At 39.9% G+C, this 24,413-nt stretch overlaps 4 protein-coding genes across 7 annotated transcripts; 1 reads left to right on the top strand and 3 right to left on the bottom strand.

Annotated features, from left to right (window-relative positions):
• Positions 1–542: 542 nt before the first annotated feature.
• rnf151 (ring finger protein 151) lies at positions 543–2,722 on the bottom strand. Its single transcript, XM_008416812.3, has 4 exons — positions 2,300–2,722; positions 1,609–1,778; positions 1,414–1,510; positions 543–1,127 (listed from the first exon to the last, which is right to left on the bottom strand). Exons 1-4 carry the CDS (start codon positions 2,300–2,302, stop codon positions 660–662), a joined length of 738 nt encoding a protein of 245 aa, XP_008415034.1. The 5' UTR covers positions 2,303–2,722; the 3' UTR covers positions 543–659.
• Positions 2,723–3,008: 286 nt separating this feature from the next.
• On the top strand, positions 3,009–13,650 carry tbl3 (transducin beta like 3). The gene is made up of 23 exons (XM_081609961.1): positions 3,009–3,225; positions 3,336–3,387; positions 3,485–3,580; positions 3,902–3,949; positions 4,036–4,177; positions 4,263–4,347; positions 4,971–5,141; positions 5,238–5,313; positions 5,394–5,490; positions 5,566–5,783; positions 6,471–6,612; positions 7,049–7,107; positions 7,216–7,322; positions 7,497–7,626; positions 8,845–9,084; positions 9,187–9,257; positions 9,694–9,850; positions 9,980–10,038; positions 10,608–10,711; positions 11,169–11,240; positions 11,698–11,856; positions 12,394–12,487; positions 12,798–13,650. Exons 1-23 carry the CDS (start codon positions 3,194–3,196, stop codon positions 13,156–13,158), a joined length of 2,772 nt encoding a protein of 923 aa, XP_081466087.1. The 5' UTR covers positions 3,009–3,193; the 3' UTR covers positions 13,159–13,650.
• Positions 13,651–14,753: 1,103 nt separating this feature from the next.
• On the bottom strand, positions 14,754–18,408 carry noxo1a (NADPH oxidase organizer 1a). 2 transcript variants are annotated; one of them, XM_081609954.1, is made up of 8 exons: positions 18,276–18,408; positions 18,112–18,192; positions 17,959–18,031; positions 17,623–17,797; positions 16,643–16,836; positions 16,454–16,567; positions 16,251–16,368; positions 14,754–15,530 (listed from the first exon to the last, which is right to left on the bottom strand). In XM_081609954.1, exons 1-8 carry the CDS (start codon positions 18,339–18,341, stop codon positions 14,795–14,797), a joined length of 1,557 nt encoding a protein of 518 aa, XP_081466080.1. In that variant the 5' UTR covers positions 18,342–18,408; the 3' UTR covers positions 14,754–14,794. The 2 variants fall into 2 exon arrangements, with proteins under 2 accessions (XP_081466080.1, XP_081466079.1); XM_081609953.1 differs by having other exon boundaries at positions 16,454–16,836.
• A 1,487-nt stretch (positions 18,409–19,895) lies between these two features.
• gid4 (GID complex subunit 4 homolog) lies at positions 19,896–24,139 on the bottom strand. 3 transcript variants are annotated; one of them, XM_081609958.1, is made up of 6 exons: positions 23,604–24,119; positions 23,189–23,248; positions 21,973–22,080; positions 21,591–21,692; positions 21,384–21,508; positions 19,896–21,287 (listed from the first exon to the last, which is right to left on the bottom strand). In XM_081609958.1, exons 1-6 carry the CDS (start codon positions 23,826–23,828, stop codon positions 21,224–21,226), a joined length of 684 nt encoding a protein of 227 aa, XP_081466084.1. In that variant the 5' UTR covers positions 23,829–24,119; the 3' UTR covers positions 19,896–21,223. The 3 variants fall into 3 exon arrangements, with proteins under 3 accessions (XP_081466084.1, XP_081466083.1, XP_081466085.1); XM_081609957.1 differs by having other exon boundaries at positions 21,384–21,514; positions 23,604–24,086; XM_081609959.1 differs by lacking the exon at positions 23,189–23,248 and having other exon boundaries at positions 21,384–21,514; positions 23,604–24,139.
• Between the last annotated feature and the right edge of the window lie 274 nt (positions 24,140–24,413).

The raw sequence follows: 24,413 nt of genomic DNA, 5'->3' as shown, positions 1-24,413 counted from the left end.
AGAGGAGATAATCTGCTCTCTGCTGCCTCTATTGGTAGCTTTTGCAAATGTGATTCCTACCCCACTTAATATTACATGTTTAAAAACAGATATTTTACAAAAATACTATATTTCAAATATAATAAAAAAATACTATAATACACTAATTGCTGTAGATATGTAATTTTTCCCTTTCCAATGCTCTGCTATGGTTTAAACAATTAAAAGAAAGAATAGCACACATTATTGGGACTATTATCCACCTTTGTTTTAGGAAACTTGAAATCGAAAGTGTTTTAAAGGTTGCCGGTATGCATTATGATTTTTAGTATTATTGTTATCACTATTCACAACGCTACTAATGCTATAATAATTTCTTACTATACATAATTATTTTTTATTCTATTAATTTATTAGTCCTGCTGAAATTATTTTTCTTGTATCGCTTGGCTCATAAATAGTGAAAGTACTCATAATTCTAAATCTAAAGTATTTGTTATAATTATCAACCAACCACAAATGGATTCATTCTCTATTCCTAATGCTATAAAATGCACAGACAATTTAATACTGAATAATTTATTAAAGAAATAATTGGGGCTACAGAACAAACAAGCCAAAGAATCACTCATTTTAAGCACATCACCTGAAGAAAACAAACACAAGAGCAATTTTCTCCCTTAACAGTTGCTGTTGCTTGAAGTCCCACTGGAACTGCCGCTGCTCTCTCCAAGGTCCACTTCCTCTTCCACCTCATGTAGGTCATCCATTACCTCCAGGCTTTCACATATTAACCCTATTTGCCTCTTCATGTGGGTCATGGTGCTTTGCATCTTTTTCATCTTCCTATGCAGGGCCGTGGCGATAGCCCTGTGGTTCCTCTGCCTGGCCTCGTACTCCTGCCTCAGCTGTTTGTAGCAGTTGTGCTGAGTCTGGGTGCTGTGAGTGAGTATTGTCCCACAGCCCATGTGGCAGGGCTGCCGCCAGTGCTCACAGTGGCGCGCGTGGGTGTCCATGTCCCTGCGCAGGAGCTGCGCCCTGCAGCCCTGGTACGGGCAGGGGATGAGCTCGTACAGGCAGGTCATGCTGTGACAGTACTGTTCTGAGAGGGAAAAGGTCTCTGCACAGCCACGGATCTCGTTTTTACACTGCGACAGAGATGCACACACAGATCTTTGTTTTAACAATTACATAATTTAAATTAGGCACACAATATTTGGCAGAGTAACTCAGGAAACAAAGGAATTAACTCAGATTGAATTAATGCCAAGCAAATGTGAAATTAAGCATTACATTCCCAACGTCAAGTTTGTTTGAGAAGTCAGTCATATAGGGTATAGGGTAGACAAACCCTTTAAAATAATCTTAAGCTAATAAGATATTGAAGTGATATGACAGTCCACAAACACGCTTAAACTGGTTTGAATTTCCTACCTTTGCTTTCAAGCGTCCAATCGATTTGCTCAGCTTGAACATGACAAAGATCAGGCTTGGGTTTACCGGCTTCCTGCAGCAGGGGCAGGTCTCCTGTCTGCACAAGATAAATATCAGCTTGTCGTTGCTTCTCCACTTGAGCAATAAATTAAAAGTTCATATTTCAAAACTGATTAAATGTAAAGTGTCGTAGACCTTTTCAGCCACTGTAAGATGCATTTCTTGCAGAAGATATGGTGGCATGCACTTCTTACTGGACATCTGAGGACGCCCTGGCAAATGGTGCAGATCAAATCGTAGTCTGGAGGGTCTACAAACAGCTCCACATCGTAGCCCCCACTCTGTGCTGAAACGTCTGGGTCAGCCTAGTGAAGTATCAAATCTTTATTATAGCAACGATTTTGTTGGACATTTGGTTATGGAATAAAAGCAACACAGGAAAACTGAAACAACTGAGAGCAATCATAGATGAAGCAACGTGTTCTCTCTAACATCATGTCCCCACAGCTCCCTACAACAGCACTTTGGCATAAAGGAAGGGACAACAAAACAGAATTGTTCTGGAAAATCATATGACCAATCACATGATTACAACAACAAAAATAAACACTATACAGAGCAATTTTCTTCCCTTTTTGTCATTAACTAATTCCTATTATTTTAACATCATGTTTAGCTTGTTAAGTTTTTAATTAATTCAAATATGAATTGTAATAATAAAGAAGTATTTGCTTTTTTTTAGTTAGAGCAAAATACAAATTTCTCCTTTCCCAGAGATTTTACCATTGCCCATGTTTCAAATTTTTTAAATATAATTTGTTTATGGTATCCATAATAAATAGATAAATAAAATACAACTAAAGCAAATAAACTGATGCTTACTTACCATGATAACTCCTCGTCCCTTATGGTGTTTCCATTCTCGGCGCTGCTTTACTCCATATTATCGATCTCTCACATGTCACACACAGACACACACCCTTGTTATCAATACAACACACACATGAACATTCCTGACAGAACATGAAGAAGAGAGTGCGCCCGGAAAATTGGAGACTTTAGTTTTTACTGTAGGCAGCGTCCTTTCCCTGCTGTTCTAGCATCAAACTCAAGCTTCCCGTATCTAACGGGGATTTTTAAAAGCTGCACCTGCCTATTGTTGTGACTGAGCCCATATAAAATATTTTAAATCTGTCTACAGTAATCTTAGAAACTTTGCTTACTCAGTAATATAAAAACATTTCAGAGTTAGGTCTGGGATAATGTTTATTTTCTAGCAAAGGTAACAAACAGGTTGGCACGACAATGAAGCCGCCATATTGGAGAGGGACACCTGAGATTACATATTAACAAGTCTTTCAACACCCCATCTTCAGTAAACCTCTGGATGGGAGAGGGGTTCATCGTGCATTTTATTCAACTTGCTGAAGTGGCATATTTTTAAACAAAAAGTTTTTTATTATTATTATTTATGCATATATTTATTGATAATAATGTATTCTCAGAAACATCTAGCATCTCCATGTAAACCTCCTCCACAAACGTGGCGGACGAGTTAGCGTACGTACCTTCTAACAGGACTGTACGTAGTGTTTACGTCCTGAACTTTTGACCAATCACAGCTCCGCTCACTCAGATGGCGTACAACGCATGCGACACGGGCAGCAACATGCGGGACGGATTGTGGTGGCTGTAGTCAACGTGTGAAATGAGAAACCGGTGATTTATATCGTGTTTGTTTATTAAAAATATTCTGCTTTTGGAGGTTCCGGTTATCATTATGGCGAACACACCCCTGCAGTTCAAAACGAAGTAAGTTTATCTTGTGTCGCTCTTACCTGAAGACAGCTAGCTCGACCGAAAGTGTATGATAGAAAGCTGTAACCTCTCATTGATGGATTTCCGTCTTAATGTCATTTCAGTTACGCTGTTTCCAGCAAAATTGAGCCGTTTTACAAAGGAGGGAAAGTGCAGGTGAGCTCTGAGGAGTTTGTCTAAGCTGAGCTGTGTGTGGTTGGAGGGTGAATTGTGCTCTAAATGTGAAATTGTCTATATGTATTTTTTTCCCCAGATCAGCAAAGATGAGAAGTACATTTTCTGCACATGTGGATCCCGTGTCAATGTTTTGGAGATCAGCACTGGCAAGATCGTCCACTGTGTGGAACATGTGAGTTCATATCGACTTTGAAGCATAAATATAACAATAAAGTAGTTTGACTTGGTCACATTCGAGCTCAAAGTGAAATAAAGCAAATCTCAACTGAAATTCTTTTATCAGTCACTTCGGCTAAATATTGAATTTGTTATGAACTATTTTTGGCAACTTAATTTTTCCCAGACATTTTCCCTTGTGCTTCTTTGTCACAAACACAACAGCTTGTATGTAAATGTCTGCTTTTTGTTAATGTAAATAAACTACATTTAGATGCAATCGGAGATAAAAAAATCATTTTGTGTTTCTTTTTCTTTCCTAACTTTGTCCAAATAGGATGATCAAGAGGATATCACATCATTTGCAGTGAGCTGTGATGATGAGGTCAGTAGTGAATACTTCTCCTAAGCATCATGGCATATCAACAGATCAGGTTTTAAAACAGAAACACATGTTTCCTTTGTTTCCAGCTGCTGGTGACAGCCAGCAGAGCTTTGCTGCTGAAGCAGTGGGACTGGAGGCAGGGTACCTGCACTCGCTCCTGGAAGGCCATTCATACCATCCCTGTGGCCAGCATGACCTTTGACCCCAGCTCCACCCTACTTGCCACAGGTCAGCAATGCCATGATGTGAACACATATCACCTGATCTATGCTACATCGTCCAAAAAAAAAACGTATTTGTGTTTGTCCTGCAGGCGGTTGTGATGCTACCATAAAAGTTTGGGATGTGGTTAAGCAGTACTGCACTCACAACCTCAAAGGATCATCTGGTGTAGTACAGTAAGTGTCTGTTACTATGAACAATGTCCAAGAATGAGGATTAAACAGACAATTTCATGTGCCATCATGCCCTTACATCACTTCTGCAAAAAGTTAATTAAGACTTTATAGGGTAAGATGAACACAAAATGGTGCAAAATTGTGAAGCGTAAAAAAAAATCATAATTTTCAAATAGCTGCAAGTCCTTTAAAGTCTTTCTACTGGCTTGACTCATTTAGAGACTGAAAGTCGACCCATTCCTCTTTATAAAGCAGCTCAGATCGGATGGAGTGCCTCTGTGAACGTACATTTTCAAGTCTTGTTGGAGATTTTCAACTGGATTTAGGTTTAGACCATTCTAACGCATATCTGTAACTAAACCTTTGCACCTCTTGTTGGATATCTGAGGTAGTCATCCTGCAGTTCATCTCTGCTTAATAATTTTCTTGCTCGGTCTGTTAGTTTAGGTGGACCTGCATGTCTTGGGTATTATGTGGTTGTAATATGACAAAATATGAAAAAAAAGAAATTCGAGGGGTATGAATAGTTTTGCAACACCCTGTGAAGTTTGAACATCGTCAAGTCAAACAAAATCATGATTAGAAAAACAAAACGTTGTACTTTCGCCTGTGTGTTTGTGCAGCTTGGTCCAGTTCCACCCCGACATCAGCCGACTGCAGCTGTTCTCCTCGTCTGTGGACTGCGGCGTTCGGCTGTGGGACCTGCGCTCCAGCCAGTGTGTGTGTGTCCTGGAGAGCCACTACAGCGCCGTCACCTCTCTGAGCTTCAGCAGAGACGGTCACACCATGGTCAGGTAGGGAGGAATCGGCCAGCACCTACGCAGTTTGTTTTTAATTACCCGACTGCTTTTCGGACGCAGCACTGATTCGTCTTGATGTTTTACTTGTAGTTCTGGGAGGGATAAAATCTGCACTGTCTGGGACCTCAAATCTCGCCAGGCTAAAAGAACCGTTCCTGTTTACGAGGTAAGATGTGAGAAGGCATTCCCATTTTTTTTTCTGTTTCAGTAAAAATAAACTTAGTGTTTGTTTGTTTTTCCCTCCAGGCTGTTGAGGGAGTCGTCCTGCTGCCTGAGAAGACGGACTTATCTCAGATCGGAGTCAAAAGCAAAAGCTTGCATTTCGTCACTGCTGGAAGCAAAGGTTTGATCCACAACTGTCTTTAAATACATTTTTTATATCTCCATGCCTCACCTTTACTCTCAATTTTCCCTGCAGGTGTGCTGAGAGTGTGGGAGGCAAGCACTGCTCGCTGTGTTTATACCCAGAGCCTTCCCTCGACCCTCACGCCGTCCTCTGAGGAAGACAAAGAGGACGACAACCCTCGCAGTCTGACGTATCTTTTCCACCTGCCTGCCTCCTCCAGACTGGCCACGGTCACTGCAGAGCACAACATACTCTTCTACCAGCTGCCCAGTCTCACCACACAGCAGCAAGTCAGTACTGGGGCTTACTTATTATTGACTGATTACATGCATGGCTCATGCTGCATGTGCTGTCTTGTTTAGGAAGCCTGATCCATTATTCTATTATTGCTAAAAAAAAAGCAAAAAAAATACAATAATAAAAAAAAGGAACAGAAATCATCTAGATTGTTTAAAACACAATACTGGCACACATTTAATTAAGAATTTTATTAGAGTTGTTCATTGCAGTGGTTATGCTACCGTTCTTGTAACCTTTGACCTTATACCTTGAATAACACCTGTTTGGTTGAAACTTGGACACAGTTGGGTGTTGCAGCAGAAAAGTGATGCCATTTTGGAATCGACAACGCAGGCGGATGATAAACCTTAGAAATATTCATATAACGTTCTTAAAAATGAAAACATTCACTTCAGATCAGTTCCACCTTTTCTCTGTAGAAGATGGCTCAAATCTTTAGTCCAGATGCTGGTTGACGATTAAAAGAAGCACAAAGTTTCTTTGCAACCATCTGGAAAATTAACCCAAATATTAAAGTGGGTGTATGTATGATTTTCCTTGTACATACTTGTGTTAATTCAAACTCGAAGTTGTATGTCGGATTATTTTAAGATTTTTGCTGTATTAAGATAATAGCTGATAGATTTAGCAGATATTGGTTATGTTGGAGTTCGTGGAAACGTGTCTCTTTCTCGTAGTTTGTGGGTTACAACGACGAGGTGCTGGACGTGAAGTTCCTGGGTAAAGACGACACTCACATCGTGGTGGCCACTAACAGCTGTCAGCTGAAGGTCTTCCAGCTGCTCACCAACAGCTGCCAGATTCTCTACGGGCACACAGGTGAGCGACCAGCAGAGGGCAGCGCCTGTCCTTTAGCTGGATGAGAATCACATCCACCTGATTCACTGAGTTCTGTCACGATCTTTTACTTTCTGGTTGTTTACCTCCAAAAACAAGCCAGTAAGTTACAGAAGTGTTCATATGAGCATTAACAGAGTTTTCTAACTTCCCTACTGAGATTATTTGTAAGTTTGTTTGGAGTCAAATCTTTTTATTTTTACGAGCATGCAGCTAACAAATAAAAAGGCGTCAAACATTTGTCAGAATTTTAAATAAGTTACTCTTTCTGCACAAAAGAAAAGCAATAAAATCTGTGTGTGCAGCGCCAGAATCTAAACAAATCAGGTCTTTAATAGTCCGGTTTATGACTTGTTGAGCAGGTTAGATGAAGATGTTTGTCACTCACTGCTCTGTTTTATTTGCTTATCTTCCTCAGATACTGTCCTCACTCTGGATGTGTTCAAAAAAGGCTCTCTATTTGCAAGTTGTGCAAAGGTAAACACAAACTCTGACTTTGTTTCGTCATGTAGCCCATGCACCTACAGATTTTTGAGAAGCCATATACATTTGCATGCTGTTTTGTGTGTGTGTGTGTGTGTGTAGGACCGGTCAGTGCGTGTCTGGCAGCTGGACAGCGACAACGGTCAGGTTCGATGTGTAGCTCAGGGATCCAGCCACACTAATGCTGTCGGCTCCATAGGCTGCTCCAGGTAAAGCTGCTCTCTGATTGCTGAGGTTTCTCGTCTCCCTTACACACACACACACACACACACACACACACACACACACACACACACACACACACACACACACACACACACACACACACACACACACACACACACATGTTGTTTGAATGAACTTCAATTTTTGTTGGTGTCCAGGACGAAAGCGTCCTTCGTTGTGACCGGCAGCCAGGACTGCACTGTGAAGGTGTGGGATCTGCCAGCCGAGTTTTCCGGAGAAGAAATCCATCAGCTGAGCCCCCGCAGCACAGAGAAGGCACATGACAAGGTACAAGACAAAAAAAAAAAATAATAATTTAAATCATGGTATTTTTATGGTCTGTTTATTGTATTGTGTTGTATATATTTTATGTCTTGTCTAAATGTATCCAGTTGCAGAAGGAAAACAGAGAAATACTACTTTACCTTATGATAGTTAATAAAGTAAATAAAAGTAAAACTCCAGAAACCAGTCTGGAAAATTAGAAAATCTTGAAATGGAAATTTGTCGGAACCCAAAATGTGAGATTGTGATGCTCCAATAATTAGTTGGTTTTTTTGCACATTTTTACCGAGGGTGCCAATATTATAATAATGGTGCAGTTTTTGTGTAATTTTTTTTAAGAGTGATTGTTAATGTTTCACCATATCAGAAAGTTTTATATATTCATTAATTCTTAGGCCTTTTGATTCTCATCTTTAAAAAAATAATGTCTTTTGTCTGCGTCTTTGTATCTATGTTTATACGGGACATAGAGAGTCTTGTGTCGTTGATTTAATGCATATTCCAGCCAACATTTGACCTTAATTACATGTCAAATATTGAAGTTAAGGAAGAAGAAGCTGAGCAACACCTTTTCTAAATCCACAAACAAGTAAATGTTTGATATGTGGTTTTTTATTGTTATTATTAATCTCAGAAGGTGGATACAGATTTTATTTGTAGAACAAGATCTTGCTCTGTACCCAAAGCAGGCTACAATCCCAAGTCCAGATGTCTGTCGTCATGGAAACTGGTTCATGCTCAGAAGGAAATACATAATCATTTTTGGAGTTTTACTCACTCCTGGGTTCGTCTCCCATCAGCTTGATACTGGAAAGAAAAATTTCCACATCGTGGTTTTTCCCGCTACACACACACACACACACACACACACACACACACACACACACACACACACACACACACACACACACACACACACACACACTTTCTGGCATGAGACGAACAAAAGAACAATCAGAGTATTATCTGTGCCAGGTCACCTAACTCTCCTTTTCCTGAGTCACCTTCCTTTTAACACATTGTGAAAATGTCATGCCCTGTTACCTTGGAAGCGACTCTTGATTGCACAAATAAGAATCTATTTCAGTCAGGAACAGAAACTTTGAAGCACATATTTACTTTAACTAATTTTAATCTTCAGGGCGCTGAACTCTTATCTTTTTTATTTTTTGATTCCGTTCCAGCTGATTCCTGTTGTTTTCTTCTTCATTGTTTCTGCAGGACGTAAACAGTGTTTCAGTGTCTCCCAACGACAAACTGCTGGCCTCCGGCTCGCAGGACCGCACAGCCAAACTCTGGTCCCTGTCGGGGGACGGAAACCTGGGACTCCTGGGTGTGTTTCGGGGCCACCGACGGGGCATTTGGAGTGTGTGTTTCTCTCCCGTGGACCAGATCCTAGCTTCCTCCTCTGCAGACGGCACCACCAAACTGTGGGGCCTGCAGGACTTCAGCTGCCTCAAGGTGGGACAGCGTCACGGCATCTCACATGTCTGTCATGATGCATGTTTCGATTTAAAGCACGATAAGATAACAGAACTGCTCTGCAAATTACTTCCTATTAAGACATTTGAGGGCCATGATGCGTCGGTTCTGAAAGTGATCTTTGTGAGCCGTGGCACCCAGCTGCTGACCAGGTATTGACTTACCTCTATTCACAATTATTGTTGAGTCCTTTTACGAGATCGGCGTCTGACTGCATTGTGGTGTTTGTAAAGAATGACTGTGTAAAAAGAAATTAAGGCCAGCAACACAGAATTTTGCGGAAATATTTAATACTTCTTGAACTGTTTCACATTTCTCTCCAACTTTATTGGGATTTTATGTGACGGATCAGAACAAAATGTAGTGTATAATATCTAATAGAAGGAATCTGATTTTTAAACATCTGAAAAGTGTGGCTTGCATTTGTATTCAGCCCCAATAACGTGACAAAAAGCATAATTGATACATTAGTATGCATGCTAAGCAGTGAGATTTTCGCTAAAGCTTTTTTGAAGATACTTTTTTATATTGTCTTCAATACACACAGCTGCATAAAAACCTTTCTTGATTGACTTTTTCTCCCCTCAGCGGCTCAGACGGTTTAGTGAAGCTGTGGACCATAAAGACCAATGAGTGCGTGAAGACATTGGACGCCCACCAGGACAAAGTGTGGGGTCTCCACGGCAGCCGTAAGGATGACAAGATGGTCACAGGCTCAGCAGACTCAAACATCACAGTGTGGCTGGTGAGTTCAGAGGTCACTGATGGTCAAAAAAGCAGGTCAGAGTGGATTAGGTTCACTAATATACCATACAGTTCTTACTCTCTATAAAACAAATGTTTTTCATGCTGGTGTCATTATTTGCATCATTAGGATGTGACTAAAGTGGAGCTGGCAGAGGAACAAGCCAAACAAGAGGACCAGATAATGAAGTAAGACTTGGACAACAACTTGTTTTATTTTGTGTCACAGATCAAGCTGCTTGATCCCCGTCTTCTTACTTTAACCAAAACTGCAGACATTTATTTATTTGTTAAATCGCCATGTCTTTCCTGAACATTTCCATCGATGTGAAGGGCTGTGCGATAGCAGGAAAGCTTTATTTGTGATACTATTGTTGTATACTGTAATAGTTTCAATTATGATTAACCCAAAGTTTCCTAAATCTATCAAAAAATGTTATTGGAAAAACAGAATTTGAACGAATAACACTTGCAAATAATCTGATCAAATATCGCGTCCAAATCGTCCTTTGCATTTGCTGTATTACACATATTAATATTGTGATGGAGATTGTGATATGGTATATTTTACAAAGTTAATCTAAATTAAAATATCATCAAAGGGCTGATTTATTGCAGAAACTCGGTTCAAAAGGGAAACTCGGGCATATTGATTGATTTTCAACTATTTATTTCTGCTCATGTTGATAATTATGGCTTAAGTTAAAGTTTACAAAAACCCCAAATTCAGGCTTTTATTCTCCCCATTGTGTCTAAAGGCAGCAGGAGTTGTCCAACCTGTTGCACGAGAAGAAATACCTGAAGGCCCTGGGTCTCGCCATCTCGCTGGACCAGCCTCACACGGTGCTCACTGTCATCAAAGGTAGTCAGGTTGACCTTAACTTGTGTTTTCAACCTTCATTCTGTTTTCCTCCTACACAAAGTAAACACATAAAATGTCTTTGTCGTATTTGCACTGCGCTGCTTTTATTTTCCGTCTGTCACGAATGGCTTCCCACTGACTCACTCATTCATTGAAGCATAAAGGGGATAAACTCTTTCCTAACAATGGCTGTTGTTTTGCAAAAGTACCAGAGAATTTGAACAGGAAGTGAAGAAACGTGTTCATGACTTATTGTTGAGATTTCTGAGTGTTGACAGGAGGAAAACCTGCTGCAGAAATCTCAACAAACTATCCTTCTATGAACGGCTTTAAAAAAATAAAAAATCATGTGTATGTTTATCTGATAAAATAAGAAGCCAGTGCGTTTTCTGTGTGCAAAATATTCAGTTTGTTTTAAACCCGGCTGCTAATCGAAGTCTTGCTGCGTTGCTTTTAGCCATTCGTCAGGTGGAGGACAGCAGCGATCTGTTGGAGTCGACGCTGCTGCGGCTGCGAGTAGATCAAAAAGGTAACAAGCAAACAAATAAATCTGTTTTGGATTGTTGGAAGGTTCTGAAACAGACCATAAGTGCAGCTTGATTTATTTGGAAGCAATTAATGTCTTAAATATGCTCATTTTCTAATGATAAACAGACACCTAAAACAGACACATTGTTAATGTTTCACCATATCAGAAAGTTTTATATATTCATTAATTCTTAGGCCCTTTGATTCTCATCTTTAAAAAAATAACGTCTTTGTCTGCGTCTTTGTATCTATGTTTATACGGGACATAGAGAGTCTTGTGTCATTGATTTAATGCATATTCCATCCAACATTTGACCTTAATTACATGTCAAATATTGAAGTTAAGGAAGAAGAAGCTGAGCAACACCTTTTCTAAATCCACAAACAAGTAAATGTTTGATATGTGTTTTTTTGTTTTTTTTTCACAATCTAATGTTTTTGGTTGCTGTCCCACTCAGAGTCGCTCCTGCGCTACTGTGTCGTGTGGAACACCAACGCCAGGAACTGTCTGGACGCCCAGGCGGTCCTCCAGGTGCTGCTGACCCACCTGCCGCCCGAGGAGCTGCTGCAGTTCCAGGGAGCCCGGACGCACCTGGAGGGCCTCATCCCGTACACAGGTCAGCAGGCGGCAAAATGGATACAAAGTGTTACATCTGGAGTGAAACACTGGCAGTGCAACGAGCCTGATATTTAGTGTGTTTAAATGTGTAGAAACAGAAAGCAGTTAAAATTGCACAGATCGGGTTTTTCTTAGAGCTGAAACTTGTCTGAGTTCTTTATTCTGATCTGTTTAATGAATATAAAAACATAAAACGCGGCATCCTAGCTTCCAATAGCCCAACAGAGACAATCAAAGAAAGATCTGGAAATGTAAATTTAATGGCAGGTGTGCAGGTAGAAAACCTTTTGCTCTCTATTAGAAACACAAAGGCCAGACAGACGGCAGCATGAAACTTTATTAGTGGAAAGCTTGACCCTAGTTATTCATCCTCCTTCCTGTTGAAATCATAATAATAAAACAGCCTTTAGCGTAGTTGAAGTATTTTGTTGTATTTTAATCAGTAACTAGGCATATTGACACCTTAATTTGATCCTTACATGTATTTTATTTACTAAATTATTATTATTATTTATTCATCTTCCTCTTCCCACAGAGAGACACATGGAGAGGATCGGCCGCCTGCAGCAGGCGTCCATGTTTCTCAACTACATGTGGCAGAAAATGCGAGTAGCTGGAGCCTCATCTGGGTGAGCTGTTTCCCTCCTCAGTTTGAAATCCTTCTGTATTGACTGCTGCCTTATGTAGAGCTTTCCAATAACTTTACTTCCTGATGAGTACGTGCAGCTTGCCTCCTACATGAATTATGACACAGACTCTGTGCCAGTGTTTCCTCTTCACAGGGTCCAAGAATTGCTAGCTGAGCTGCATTTTTGCAAAGCCATAAATACCTAGCCGAAGGTTTCCCAGTCTCAACTTGCTGGCAGGAAATGCTGCAAGTGATTACTTCAAACGTTCTGCGAACTAGATCTTTAATCAATTTTATTCCATCTCGTCTAGTATGGAGCAGGACGAAGACATGGACACCGCTCCTCTCACGCAGACGCAGCCCTCGTTTTTCCTCGATAAAGAAAACGCAAGAGGCGGCACCGATGAGAGGGAAGACCGAGGCGACGACGGGGATAGAGAGCAAGAAGAGGAGTCTGGTTTTGTGGTGAAAGATGAAGAGGAGGCCGAAGAAATCAGCGCCTCGAAGAAAGCCTCCGCTAACGACGCACGGGAGAAAAAGGGGGAAACCAACGGGCGCCGCCAGTCAGAGAGCGAGGAGAGCTCAGAGGGGGAAGAGGAGGATGATCATGTAGTGCAAGTGATGCAAAATCTCCCGATTTCATCCGCTCCCCGACTCCAGGCTTTAAGCTAACAGGATCAATAAGTTCGCCTCTAGAAGGAAACCTCCCAAGGTTTAACTCTGCAGATCATTAGCTGACTGACTGACTGACTGACTGCGGCTGTCAGGGAAACAAAGGGGGAATTGATGCGAAGCAGATAACAGGTTTCACTGTAACCATTTCTGTGCTGCCTGAGCCCCTAATCAGTTCCGCTATGCAGGTTTTAGACGGGAAACAAAACGACCGAATCATCCTGATTTCATTTCACGTAACATCAAGGAGGCCTTGGAGAGGAAGAACTGATTGCATAAGCGTCTAGGCCGTGTGCCAGGGCGATTTTTCTTAAAGCCGACTCTAATTAGAAGGTATGCAGCAGTGCATAGCGCCTGTTTACAGGATTATAAACTTGCAGCTTCCTCATGTAACCTGCAAAGGAACAGTCAAACATATTTCTAACGTAGTGACTCATATGTTTATAAATAAATCTCTTCTATGGGCCTATTTTGTAAAGGTTTTGAACTAAATATTGACTTTTTATTTTTACCCATTATTTGTCTGATTGTTAAGCAGACTTGTTTTGTTTTTTGTTTTGTTTTTTGCAAACCTAACATGAGTCAGGCTTCAATAAATAAACAACAACAACAACCAAAAAGCAGTTTTCTGCCTTGAAGTAAAATTATGAGAATTTAGAGAGCAAATTGTGATCAACCAATGAAGAAACCACAAAAACAAATCCTGAAGACAACCAGCTTGGTTTTTTTTTTAGTTAAATAAAAACTAACGAGTTGTTGTCTAACAGGATGTTGTTGCTGTTTGTTTTTTGAAGCCTCCTGCATTTCAAAGGATATCAGTTTTACCCGTCAGAAATGTCTGAAGGAAGCTTTGGGGAAGAAGCAGAAATTCCTATTTAAGTCTAAATTCATCTCTGGGAAGCAAAGTCTAGACTCCTCAAGCTCTATCTGTGCAACCAAAGTACTTTGCATAAGTTTTCATACCCCTCTAACTTTTTCACATTTTGTAACATTAGTGTTGCGTATTTCGGGCTTACTGTCCTTGGCAACTGAGACAGAGGTTTGCTTTATATCCAGAACACAACTAAAAATAGACAGTGGAAGGGTTAATATGGTCCAGTCAAAGTCCAGACCTTAATTTAAAAAAAATTTAAAACTGATGTTTGCAGAACCTCATTAAGTTAATCCAGCCTACTTCACAAAGAACAATGGACAAAAATGAGTCTGCATGTTCAAATCTGGTAGAAATTCTTTTATTTGATATCTAAATATCAAAGTATAAAAAGGAGACTCTTCTCACTGTGATGTTTTTACATGTGAAGACTCCATGTTTTGTACATTTTCTTTCAGGTATGACACAAAAGCATTCAGTATTAAACCCACAAGATCATTTTATTCATTTTCATCTCTACAGTTAACTGAATGTAATATGTACAGATATCAGATGGGGGGGGGGTTGTCCGGTATGAGAGTTGATACAAAATTTAAAGCACCTAATCATTCAGACAAAATACATCCAGTTGTTGGTGGCTACTTGTTTATTTTATATATATATATACATATATATATATATATATATATATAATTTTTTATTTTATTTTATTTTTTATGTTCCAAGGCAGTCAATAGCATCATAATAACAAAAGAGCGTTAACTTTCATCGACCTGTTACCTCAGTCGAAGTCGGTGACGGGTTGCTTTTAGTCGCATTCTTACAGGTGACTGAGGAGCAGCGGGTGAGAATCTCCTGGGCCCGGGGTCTCGGGGGAACCTTGGGGGGCTGGGGCCCCTTGTAGAGGTTGGGGTCGGAGACGCTGGGCAGCAGAGTTCCCTGAGGGTTGCTCGTTGGGCTGAGGCAGTTGGACGCCGTGGGCTGTGGCGTGCGGCAGAATCGCAGCTGTTGGTCGTTGGCGCCGTGGCTCAGGTTGAGGGACGAGCCGGCGGACATGGCGAGGGCGTCGTCGTCACTGAAGCTGTCGCTTTCAAAGCTGTCTACCGACTCTGCTTTGAGGATCCGTCCGCTCTCCTCCTGCTCTTCGTCACTCTGCACCAGGATGACCGGAAGAGGGGATTGCAGTGGAGACATTGGGGAGGTGGGGTGCCTGTGTGCTGGAGCAGGGAGGCTCACTGCAGGCTGAGCGTGAGGCTCCTCGGACAACCGGTTCAGAGACTGGGACCTGTGGATGCTTTCTGTTGGGATGAAGCTGGGGGAAATGGGCCTGGAGTTAGGATGCTGGGACAGGTCGCCATAGGAACGCCTGTGGTGTAAGACGGAGGAGGCGGGCAGGAGAGAGGAGGAGTTTTGGACATTATACTGAGACATCATCTGAACCCGAGGGTATATGTAGGGCTGCAGGTTCAGAGACGGGACGTAGCCCACTTTTCCTTTGTGTCTGTCAAAAGGCAGAGAAGATAAGAGGACATGCAGATGTTAACTATAACAGAGCTGAGCCAACACCAGTCAGAAAAACAAAATATACTACAAGCATGTTTCTACAAAACGTTTAAAGCTAGTGTGCATTTACATGCAACCCCTATTTATCTGATGCCCATGAATAAAAACTAGTGCACCCAAATTGCCTTCAGAGGTCAATATTTTATGGAACCACCTTTCCGGCCAATTACAACTGCACATCTTTTAGCTCTGGACTTTGACTGGGCCTTACTGTCACACAATTATGCGTTGATCAGTTAATTTTAAGGCTCTGTTGCTCAGGATTTCTCCCTGGATTGCTTCTTTTCATCAACTCTGAGCAGTTTTCCTGTCCTCTCTGATGCAAAGCGTCCACACACCACGAGACAGCCGCCCACATGTTCCACAAAGGGGGTGTTTTTTTAGAGCGATACACAGCGTTTTGCTTATAGGCCCAAAACTAAAACTGTTTGAGATGTCCGAAGCTTTGGATATTGTTTCATAACCTAAACGTTCTTTAAACCTGATACAAGTTTATCCCTGACCTGTGAGGTGTGTTTGTTGATCTTCGCAATGCTGATATACACTGATATACTCTGACAAACTTCAAATGCTTCCATAGAGCAATCACAAACATTACAGATCCCATATAACAGTAATTAAGGACACCTCCTTGCCTTGTAGAAGGATTCAATGTTACCTTACGAGCCACCAGCCATTATCCGGGTTCCGTATGACCTCCACCACTTCACCGATGTTCACGCTTACTTCATCCTCTATTTTGGAGTTGTAGCTCTTGGCAACTGTGTAAGGCATCCCTGAGGGAGGCATAAAGAGCTTTAGGAATAATCTCCTCCAACTCATCAACTAATATTGTCAGGATGTTGGTTTCTGTGCGTGTACCTCTCGATGGTGTACCGTGCACTTCCTCCTCGTCCTCCTCATCGTCTAGGTTCTCCAGGTAGGGTGCAGGAAACCAGGCCATCCTCTTCTCCTCGTTCTCTACGAGCCACCACCCTGCACACGCATTCACGGGATCCCCCGATTGGATTGGGAATGTTCTAAGCATTGCTCGAGTTGTGCTTTGCTCACCTGCTTTGTCTTTGATGAGAACGTCAAGCATCTCGTTCACAGCTACTTTGAAAGGTTTGTTTTTGGTGTCTTTGGTCTCGTATGGGGCTATACATCTGTAGGTCTCTGTGACGAACGGCTGGGTCACGTTGCCGCTGCTGTTTTCCTGTCTCCCGTAGCTCCTGATCTCGTCCTCGGACGGCATGATGATGATGCTAAGGCGAATACACAAAGCTATTTTTGTATCTTTCATCTGCAGACATCGAGTTTGTTGTGCAATCAGAAAGCAAAGCTTTTAAGTTGCCTTTTCATCCGGAAATGGGAATTACGCAACGCGTACTTGTGAGCTTCTCTAATCAGATCTAATTACAGTAACGCTCCTCGCCGTGTGCTGTAGCGCACACAAAAACACTGAAGGTGAAATTTTTCACCTGTTATCTTCCCTTCAAATCAAATCAAGATGTCCCGTCTGTACTTATCAGATCCAGCCACAAAAAAAAGAAAACTTCTATTTATCACAAGTGCTTCTCCTGAACCTTTGAAATGTCATTGTTTTTTATGATGGCACCAAAATGATCTTTTTTGTCTAGATGCCTTTCAGTAAATATGAAAGATCTCTGGTAGGAGTGATCTCATTTTGATAATTGGGAAGTTCAGAAATCTTCAAAACAATGAATATTTAGTTGCGATTTTAATGACAAAAAGCTTTTGTTTCTTCTTTAAATGTGTGACAATGACCTCCTAATGTGAAAACTTCACATGACTTGATTTAATATGAGACAGATTTGTGGATGTGGTGTCTCATGGTGTCTCAAGAACTGAGACAGGACACCCAAACTATGTGAAAATGACACATTTCTGTTGTAATTAAGCATGGCAACTAATTAATAGAAGTAGCAATATTTTTCTTTGACTTGATTTTTTAAAAAGGTTTTTTCCTATTCTTCTCGTCTCATTGCATGCATTTCAACAGCTCCAACTGTTGCAGAATAAACTCCTACCTGTTTTTGGTGAACTCTGGTTTTAGCTCGTTCTCATTTGGTTGCAAGAACTTTGCCAGGTCAGCAGACTGTGAGACGTGTTGATCACAGCTCAGGAGTTCATTACAGTATTTCTGCAAATACTTAAGGGGCGCCAGTGATTTATCAGGCCCCTTGCCTTGGCTCTTCTGCTTGCCTGAACAACAAAAATATATACTTATTTAATTCCAACTGTATCCAGCTAGACATTTATTATTTATATACTGCTCAAAAAAATAAAGGGAACACTTTAACATTTAAGTGAACACTGAAGTGTTCCCTTTATTTTTTTGAGCAGTGTAGTTTAATCTCACCCACTTTGAAATTTAGGGAGGATTCTGTCAGATTTTTTCATTTTACTTCCAGAGGAAAACTTCTTCTTTAGCTGTTTCTATAAGAGAGAGAGAGAAAAATGAAATAAGTCATATAGCACAAGCTCAGGGACTAAATAGTGCAGAGTTTAGTACTTACATGCATTTCTCTGAAATCTTCAAAGCTTCTGTAAACTACAATTTCATTCTGATCCGACCAAAGCACCGATGTTATGTACATCTGAAAGAAGATACGCCATATTCTTAAAGCAGAAAATTCCTCTACGTTTATTTCCTGCAGACAAAGACACAGTCGCTCCTTACTTTGTTCTTCTCCTTCTGAAGGACTCCGGTTAGACGGATGCTGATGGGAAAACGCTCAGACCCCATGACAACTGGACGGCTGGACAGGAGATCATGTGCAATAGATGCCTCTCAGTCTCATTCAGGAATGTGCAGGAGGCCGTCGTGCAGGTGAATTTATATTTCCTCCGCCACACACAGGCGTGGTTGGACCGCTCACGCAGTTTCAATCAACGACCGTCTGCATAAAGGGAATTCCTGCAGTGTTCCAATGCCAGCATGGCTGACAATGAGAAATGTAAAGAATCAATCAGGTTGGCTTAGTAGGAGCTAAGATGCTGGGTTTGGAGGTGGCATGGTATGAGAAAATATTTGGCTTTTGTCTACAGTTTTGCTCAGAATGCAGTTTATTTCTTAGAACCGAGTTGGATGAAACCAAAAGTAGAAATGACAAAAGAGTGAAGCCTCAGCCATTATAAACACAGAAACACTGTAATTATTCTCACATGTGCCCTTACAGGAAGAGAATAGCTCAAATAATTTCCTATAAAATAAACTGTCTAAAAATAGATTTTACTTTATGGCAGTTAGGATGATGAAGACAGTTTTATTTTCCTGTTTGGCAGCTACAAATACTACACAAGAAATATAATAAACTGTTCTTATGCAAAATAACCAACTGTGTCCCACATGTCTCTTGTGTTCTTTTAAATAAATAAATTTTAGAATGAATCACTGAGAAAGTGAAGCATGTATATAAAAGCCGATAAAAATATATTCCTCAGTATATTTAGGCAGTAAAATAAATCTCACTTTACTCTTATTGGCACTCAAAACAAATCCTAAAATAAAGCAGCATATTGAATGTGATCATCACATTTTAAGATAATTTGGTAAATACAAAATAGACATTTCAAATTATTTAATATACTAAGGATAAATAGCCATCCAGTCTAAGTTTTATTATGTACAAATTACTTGCCATATTATTTAATTAAATTAAGCCCCTGCTTCTGCTGTCCACCAAAAAACTAGACCTGCCTCATGTTGGGAATTCAACCTGAAAATTTAGGAATATTTCATATAGCTAGAATATTACAAACCAATGAAGAAGTCAAACGAATTCAGAGAATTATGATACCACAACATTCTGGTTCTAGAGCAGGAGCGTCATGCCAACTACCAAGGTATTCCTAGCGCAAAACTATCTGCGCCAAGTTCACATCCAACACTTTCCAGATCGTGAATGACTTAAAACTTTGGTTGTTTCTTGATTGACTTTGTGGCTGCTGCCACCTAGCGGCAGAATTTCAGCACCTGAGAGTAAAACAGGAATTTTATGAAAAAGTCCAGAATATATAATAATTACTTTATATAAAGAACGGGTGTTATGTAAAATTTCATGGATTTTAAGGAGATGTCATGGAAGAACATGAATGGCATTGATTATAAGAACCATTTTAGATGATGCCATCAGTGAAAAGGAGTATTGCTGTTGCTCTTTACATATTACAATTATTTTTTAGGATTCATCCATTGGCATTATTCCAGAAAATATCCAAAATTCAAAAGATAATAACCCGGGGCACCCTACAAGAAGTAATTAGTCTATTTTTGTCTTAGAAAACTGAAGGGCCAACATTTGTATAAAATAGTTTATTCAACTTCAATGTTCACAAAGCTCAACATTTTCGTCAAATTAGAAACACCCTCTTTGAGATACTCTCCTAGACATTTGCTTGATTCCATTGCACAAGTTTGTTTTGTTACATGGTTCATAATAAATAAATTTAAAAAGAAAAAAGAAACATTTTCTGATTGCGTTTATGCATTTCATTGCACTGCTTTGAAAGAAACTTTCTTTAACCCAGCTGTAAAATTGGAAGCTACCAAGGCCAAACGCAATTTGGCTTTTACATCATCCTGGGTCAGGAAAATTTAAAGGACTCCAACAAGACGACGAAAGGATATTTTCCAAACATTTGCACTAAATTATCCCGGAAAACTGCATCTTTAAAGAGAAAAGCTTTACAGGTGTAAGGCAACAGAATTTTTAAAAAATAAGATATTAGGTTTCTACTTGTCACTTCCTTACTACCTTCACCGTTTTTTTTGTTGTTTTTTTAAATAAACCCTAAAACTCCCAGAAGATAAGTCACCAAACGTTTTCTTGTCCTTACCCCCAAAACCTAGAAAACTTCAGAAATATTTTATTTACTTGACAAATCATTAACACCTTCTGGTGTAAAATAAAGCAGCAGTTTGAATTATAATAAATTAAAACATTTAAGAGGCAAGGGAAAAACCTTTCCACTCAAGTTCTTTGGCTTGCATATAAAACCGTGGGAGGAAACCAGGATTATCGCCGACCCGTTCTGATCCAGCTGGTACCCGTTCAGCTGTTTCACTTCAACTAAACATTCTCTTATCAAAATCATTCGTCATCTTGCATAAAATAAACCCATCTCAGTTATCATAGAATCCTTTAGTCACAAACCACCAAATAAATCACTATGGGTAATTAAACATATTTTCTATTAAATATAAGATTTCCATCGCTGAACAAAATTAGCCTTTTCCTTTGCAAACCTCCACTAAAAGTGCAACGTGTCTCCATAATAAAGAATCTATTGTGATCTATCGTGATGTTCAATAACACAGAGTGCAAAAAACCCCCCAAAAAACACTTGATGGCAAAGAATAACAGTAGTAAAAAAGCCAAACAAGAAACAAATTGTCTTTTTTTTTTCTCGTCAGCCGCTCAGTCTGGACTGTTCGTGCCTCATCGATCTTTTGTCCAGCTCTTCTTCAATCCGTGCTTTCCTATTTGCAAATCAGGAAATGAGCACCTGGCCACTTGTTAGCTTCCTCCCAGAGAGGAAAACTGGTTATCCATCGGTGTTGTGGCGTCACGTTCCAATTAGCTCCAGGGCGGTACTAGCCGTCTTTTGACAAAGAGTTTCTTCATATCACCGAAATTCATAAATAGGCATACTACGCTCCTGAACATGATTCAGACTTAGTGATTGGTACCTGCAGAAATGAAATATAAAAACTCACATTTATAACTGTCTCCCAAAAAAAAAAAAAAAAAAAAACTTTTCTCTGTGGGAATTTCACTTTTATTACCACTCTGAGCTCCTGTGGTAATAGTAGCCCTCAATGGTGGCTGTGGACTTCTGGAAGCAGATGTAGTAGAAGCCAGCGAAGGAGGCGCCGCTGATGTCTTTGATCGTGTGGTCTGGAACAAGAAACTGCTCCTGGAAGACCAAGAGCAGCTGAAGCCGAAGCGTAGTTCGAACAATTTAGAGAAACGGTGACGAAAAATCTGCTCACCTTCCACCTCATGAAGATGTAATCACTGTTTTCCAACGCCTTGTAGTCGAAGTTGTCCGAGTTAAAGGTTTTGCCATGCTTGTAAAAAGCCTGAAACTTCCCCTTTTAAGAGAACAGGAAATATGGGGATCAATAACAGGTTCAAACACATTTTTTTTAAACCTATACTCTTTAAAAATGTATTATCTGAAATGTAAACGAGACTCCAAAATTCAGGTAAAAGATGCCAAATACGAGTACAAAAACAGGCACAAAAAAAATACTAATTATTTTTATGTCAAGTACAAATTTGGTTCAAAAGAATGAAACTGTGGACAAAGATTTTATTAGTAAAACTATAAAAGGTGATGCTGAAAACATAAATAAACCTGGACAGACATACCCAGTGCTTTCTGTCCACATCCTCGTCTGCATCCCACTTCCGGGTTAAAAACGGCCGCCTGCGGCTGATTATTTCACCAACAAAGAAGGTTGTGAGAGTCGGAAACTCCTACAAAATATAAATGGACAAGAAAAAAAAAGGTTCATATTGTTAAACTGTAAACACATATTTTTCAGGTCAACTACCCAGACCCTTCTAAAAATCATATTTGCATCTTTTTATTCAAACTTAAAGTATAAATAACAATAACAACAATAAAAAAACCCCAATAAATTTAATGTAGATAGTTGAACAGAGGTCAAGCTTTACATATCTAGTCTGAAAAATCACAGGCCGAAAGGAACGGATTAATGATTATGCAGTAGAATAAGAAATAATATCAGTGAGCATATTTACAAAGTCTTTTGCTTTTGTTCTAAAGTTTATGCGCACATTTTGCACTTAAATATATTCATCTCTTTGACAATGTTTATTACCAACAACATGACATCATGAAGATGACACGCTGAACCTTCTGGTCTTCAAGTGAATGAAAAATGATCTTCAGAAAGGAGAAATATTTGTTTTCATACAACAAACACTCAAATTTGACCATTATTCATTAACATGACTGCTCGTCTTCCACACACCAACCTTACTTTCCGACCTGTGGACCTTTTATTCATTTATTTATTTAAGTTTATTTGATAGGGACAGACGCACATCGACAAAAACTGAACAGAACAGCAGTCCCATGTTTGCGTCATAGTGCTTATAGCAACAGCTAATTCGCAGCACTTGTCCCTAAATGGGCACAAGTGCTGCTAAGTAAAAGTTTAAGTAGTAATCATTTAGCAGAACATAATGTTGACAACATATACGCCATCATGCATATAAAACAGTGAGACGTGAGACATTAAGCATGGACACAGTTCTGTTTTTGAAATAACCAGAGTTTTGTTTGTTTTTTTTGAACATACTAAAACTGGTTACGGACTTTAAATTGACAGGAAGTTAGTTCCAAACTGCAGATCCTCTCACAGACAGAGCACTTTGAGCAAAGGTGGTTCTACATGTTGCATAACTTAACACGTATCGGGCAGAAAATATCTCACCTTAACCAATCTCACCTTCTCTAGATTCAGCCTGTCTGGAGCAAGCATGAACCAGTCAGTGTTCAGCCTTTGGAAGCATAAAGGTCAGTCTTACTACACCTGACCTAGTTTGCATAGCTTACCTCAGTCAGGCCTTTGATCTTCAGGTATCCACACAAATATGAGTCGTCCATCGTCACATGCTGTCCAACGCAAACAGATTATGGTACATAATGTCCCAAGGGGTTGACATAAAAAGTGCAAATGCATGACGTAAAAATGACAGCATGAGGTAGTGAATCCCTTTTAAACACAGAATCTAGTAAGCATTAAGTTATATATGCTCTCATTCCTATTCAATAGGAATAGAAAACATCGGCTGCTAGAATAGTGCCAACAATCTTTGGACAGTCTGGTGCACAGAATGTTAACTTTTTAGACAGAGGTCAAAATTTTATTTTTAGTCAACATTCAAAATATAAGAATAATAAAAAAAAAGAAAAACATTAATCAAGCTAAATTTAGGATTTAAAAAACCCCATATATTTATCAAAATACCTGCAGAACAACTTCGACATCATACGAGTTCCCTTTGCTCCTCTGATAACCCCGATACTGAGCGCCGCTGTAGAGCAGAGAGGTGGCCACCCCGGGCTGCTGGGTGTTGATAGGCGCAGGGGGAACAAGACAGGCCGAGGATGGACAGGCCGCACCGGCTAGACAGTGGCACTCTGCTCGGACAGGCATGATGAGCGCTAAGGAAACACCGTCAGCAACCGTCATGAACGTCAACAAGGAGCACGCCACAACCGGAGACAAAAAACGGGACTGACAGAAGTTTTATCACCGTAAAAATAACAGTGAGGTTGCTCAAAAGTATCAGCTTTCATTAGACTGCCGGACAGAATATATGTTGCGAGTCTTCCTATAATCGCTCAGCTTTCTTGTATTTTATTGGCTAAAAACCAAACGTCTGGTTGCAGCACGATTCTTATTGGTTGATGTGCCAATACGCATTCTGGGAATTGTATTTTAGACTCCTTTCTACGTTTTGTTTCATAGTAGTTACAAAAAATATATCCATAAACATTTTAAATCTCCTTACAAAGAAGAAGAGAGCGTGTCAGAATAAAGAGGATATAAATTAATACATGGATGAAAATCGCTTTGAACTATTTGGTTGTGTTGTGAGTTTTCTCTTTTAAATATTTTTTGCTAAATATAAAAAAAATGTCGATTTTTTTTTAAGGACTAAAATAGGTTTTATTGAAAATTTGAGATTAGTAGATTTAGGTTGTTGTTTTGAAGAGCAATAATTTATCTACAGTCCCTCATCTCTTGAACTTTTTCTTTTTATGGAACAACTGC

The sequence above is a fragment of the Poecilia reticulata genome, chromosome 8, assembly GCF_904066995.2.
Source record: "Poecilia reticulata chromosome 8, P_reticulata-male-v2, whole genome shotgun sequence".
NCBI classification, from domain to species: domain Eukaryota; kingdom Metazoa; phylum Chordata; class Actinopteri; order Cyprinodontiformes; family Poeciliidae; genus Poecilia; species Poecilia reticulata.
This window is presented reverse-complemented; position numbering and strand designations above follow the sequence as displayed.

What these genes read in the sequence shown, in the direction of transcription:
- rnf151 (XM_008416812.3), bottom strand. An exon ending in ATCTTACAGTGGCTGAAAAG is followed by an intron (nt 1,511 to 1,608) that starts GTCTACGACACT and finishes TATCTTGTGCAG; the next exon opens with ACAGGAGACCTGCCCCTGCT. An exon ending in TTGGACGCTTGAAAGCAAAG is followed by an intron (nt 1,128 to 1,413) that starts GTAGGAAATTCA and finishes TCTCTGTCGCAG; the next exon opens with TGTAAAAACGAGATCCGTGG.
- tbl3 (XM_081609961.1), top strand. Translation starts at nt 3,194, where the DNA reads ATGGCGAACACACCCCTGCAGTTCAAAACGAA. An exon ending in GACGGTCACACCATGGTCAG is followed by an intron (nt 5,142 to 5,237) that starts GTAGGGAGGAAT and finishes TTTTACTTGTAG; the next exon opens with TTCTGGGAGGGATAAAATCT. An exon ending in GAACCGTTCCTGTTTACGAG is followed by an intron (nt 5,314 to 5,393) that starts GTAAGATGTGAG and finishes TTTTCCCTCCAG; the next exon opens with GCTGTTGAGGGAGTCGTCCT.
- noxo1a (XM_081609953.1), bottom strand. Translation starts at nt 18,341, where the DNA reads ATGGGGTCTGAGCGTTTTCCCATCAGCATCCGTCTAACCGGAGTCCTT. An exon ending in CCAGAGTTCACCAAAAACAG is followed by an intron (nt 16,837 to 17,622) that starts GTAGGAGTTTAT and finishes TATTCGCCTTAG; the next exon opens with CATCATCATCATGCCGTCCG. An exon ending in GCACGGTACACCATCGAGAG is followed by an intron (nt 16,369 to 16,453) that starts GTACACGCACAG and finishes TGCCTCCCTCAG; the next exon opens with GGATGCCTTACACAGTTGCC.
- gid4 (XM_081609957.1), bottom strand. Translation starts at nt 23,828, where the DNA reads ATGACGGTTGCTGACGGTGTTTCCTTAGCGCTCATCATGCCTGTCCGA. An exon ending in ATGTCGAAGTTGTTCTGCAG is followed by an intron (nt 23,249 to 23,603) that starts GTATTTTGATAA and finishes TGCGTTGGACAG; the next exon opens with CATGTGACGATGGACGACTC. An exon ending in ACATCTTCATGAGGTGGAAG is followed by an intron (nt 21,515 to 21,590) that starts GTGAGCAGATTT and finishes TTGGTCTTCCAG; the next exon opens with GAGCAGTTTCTTGTTCCAGA.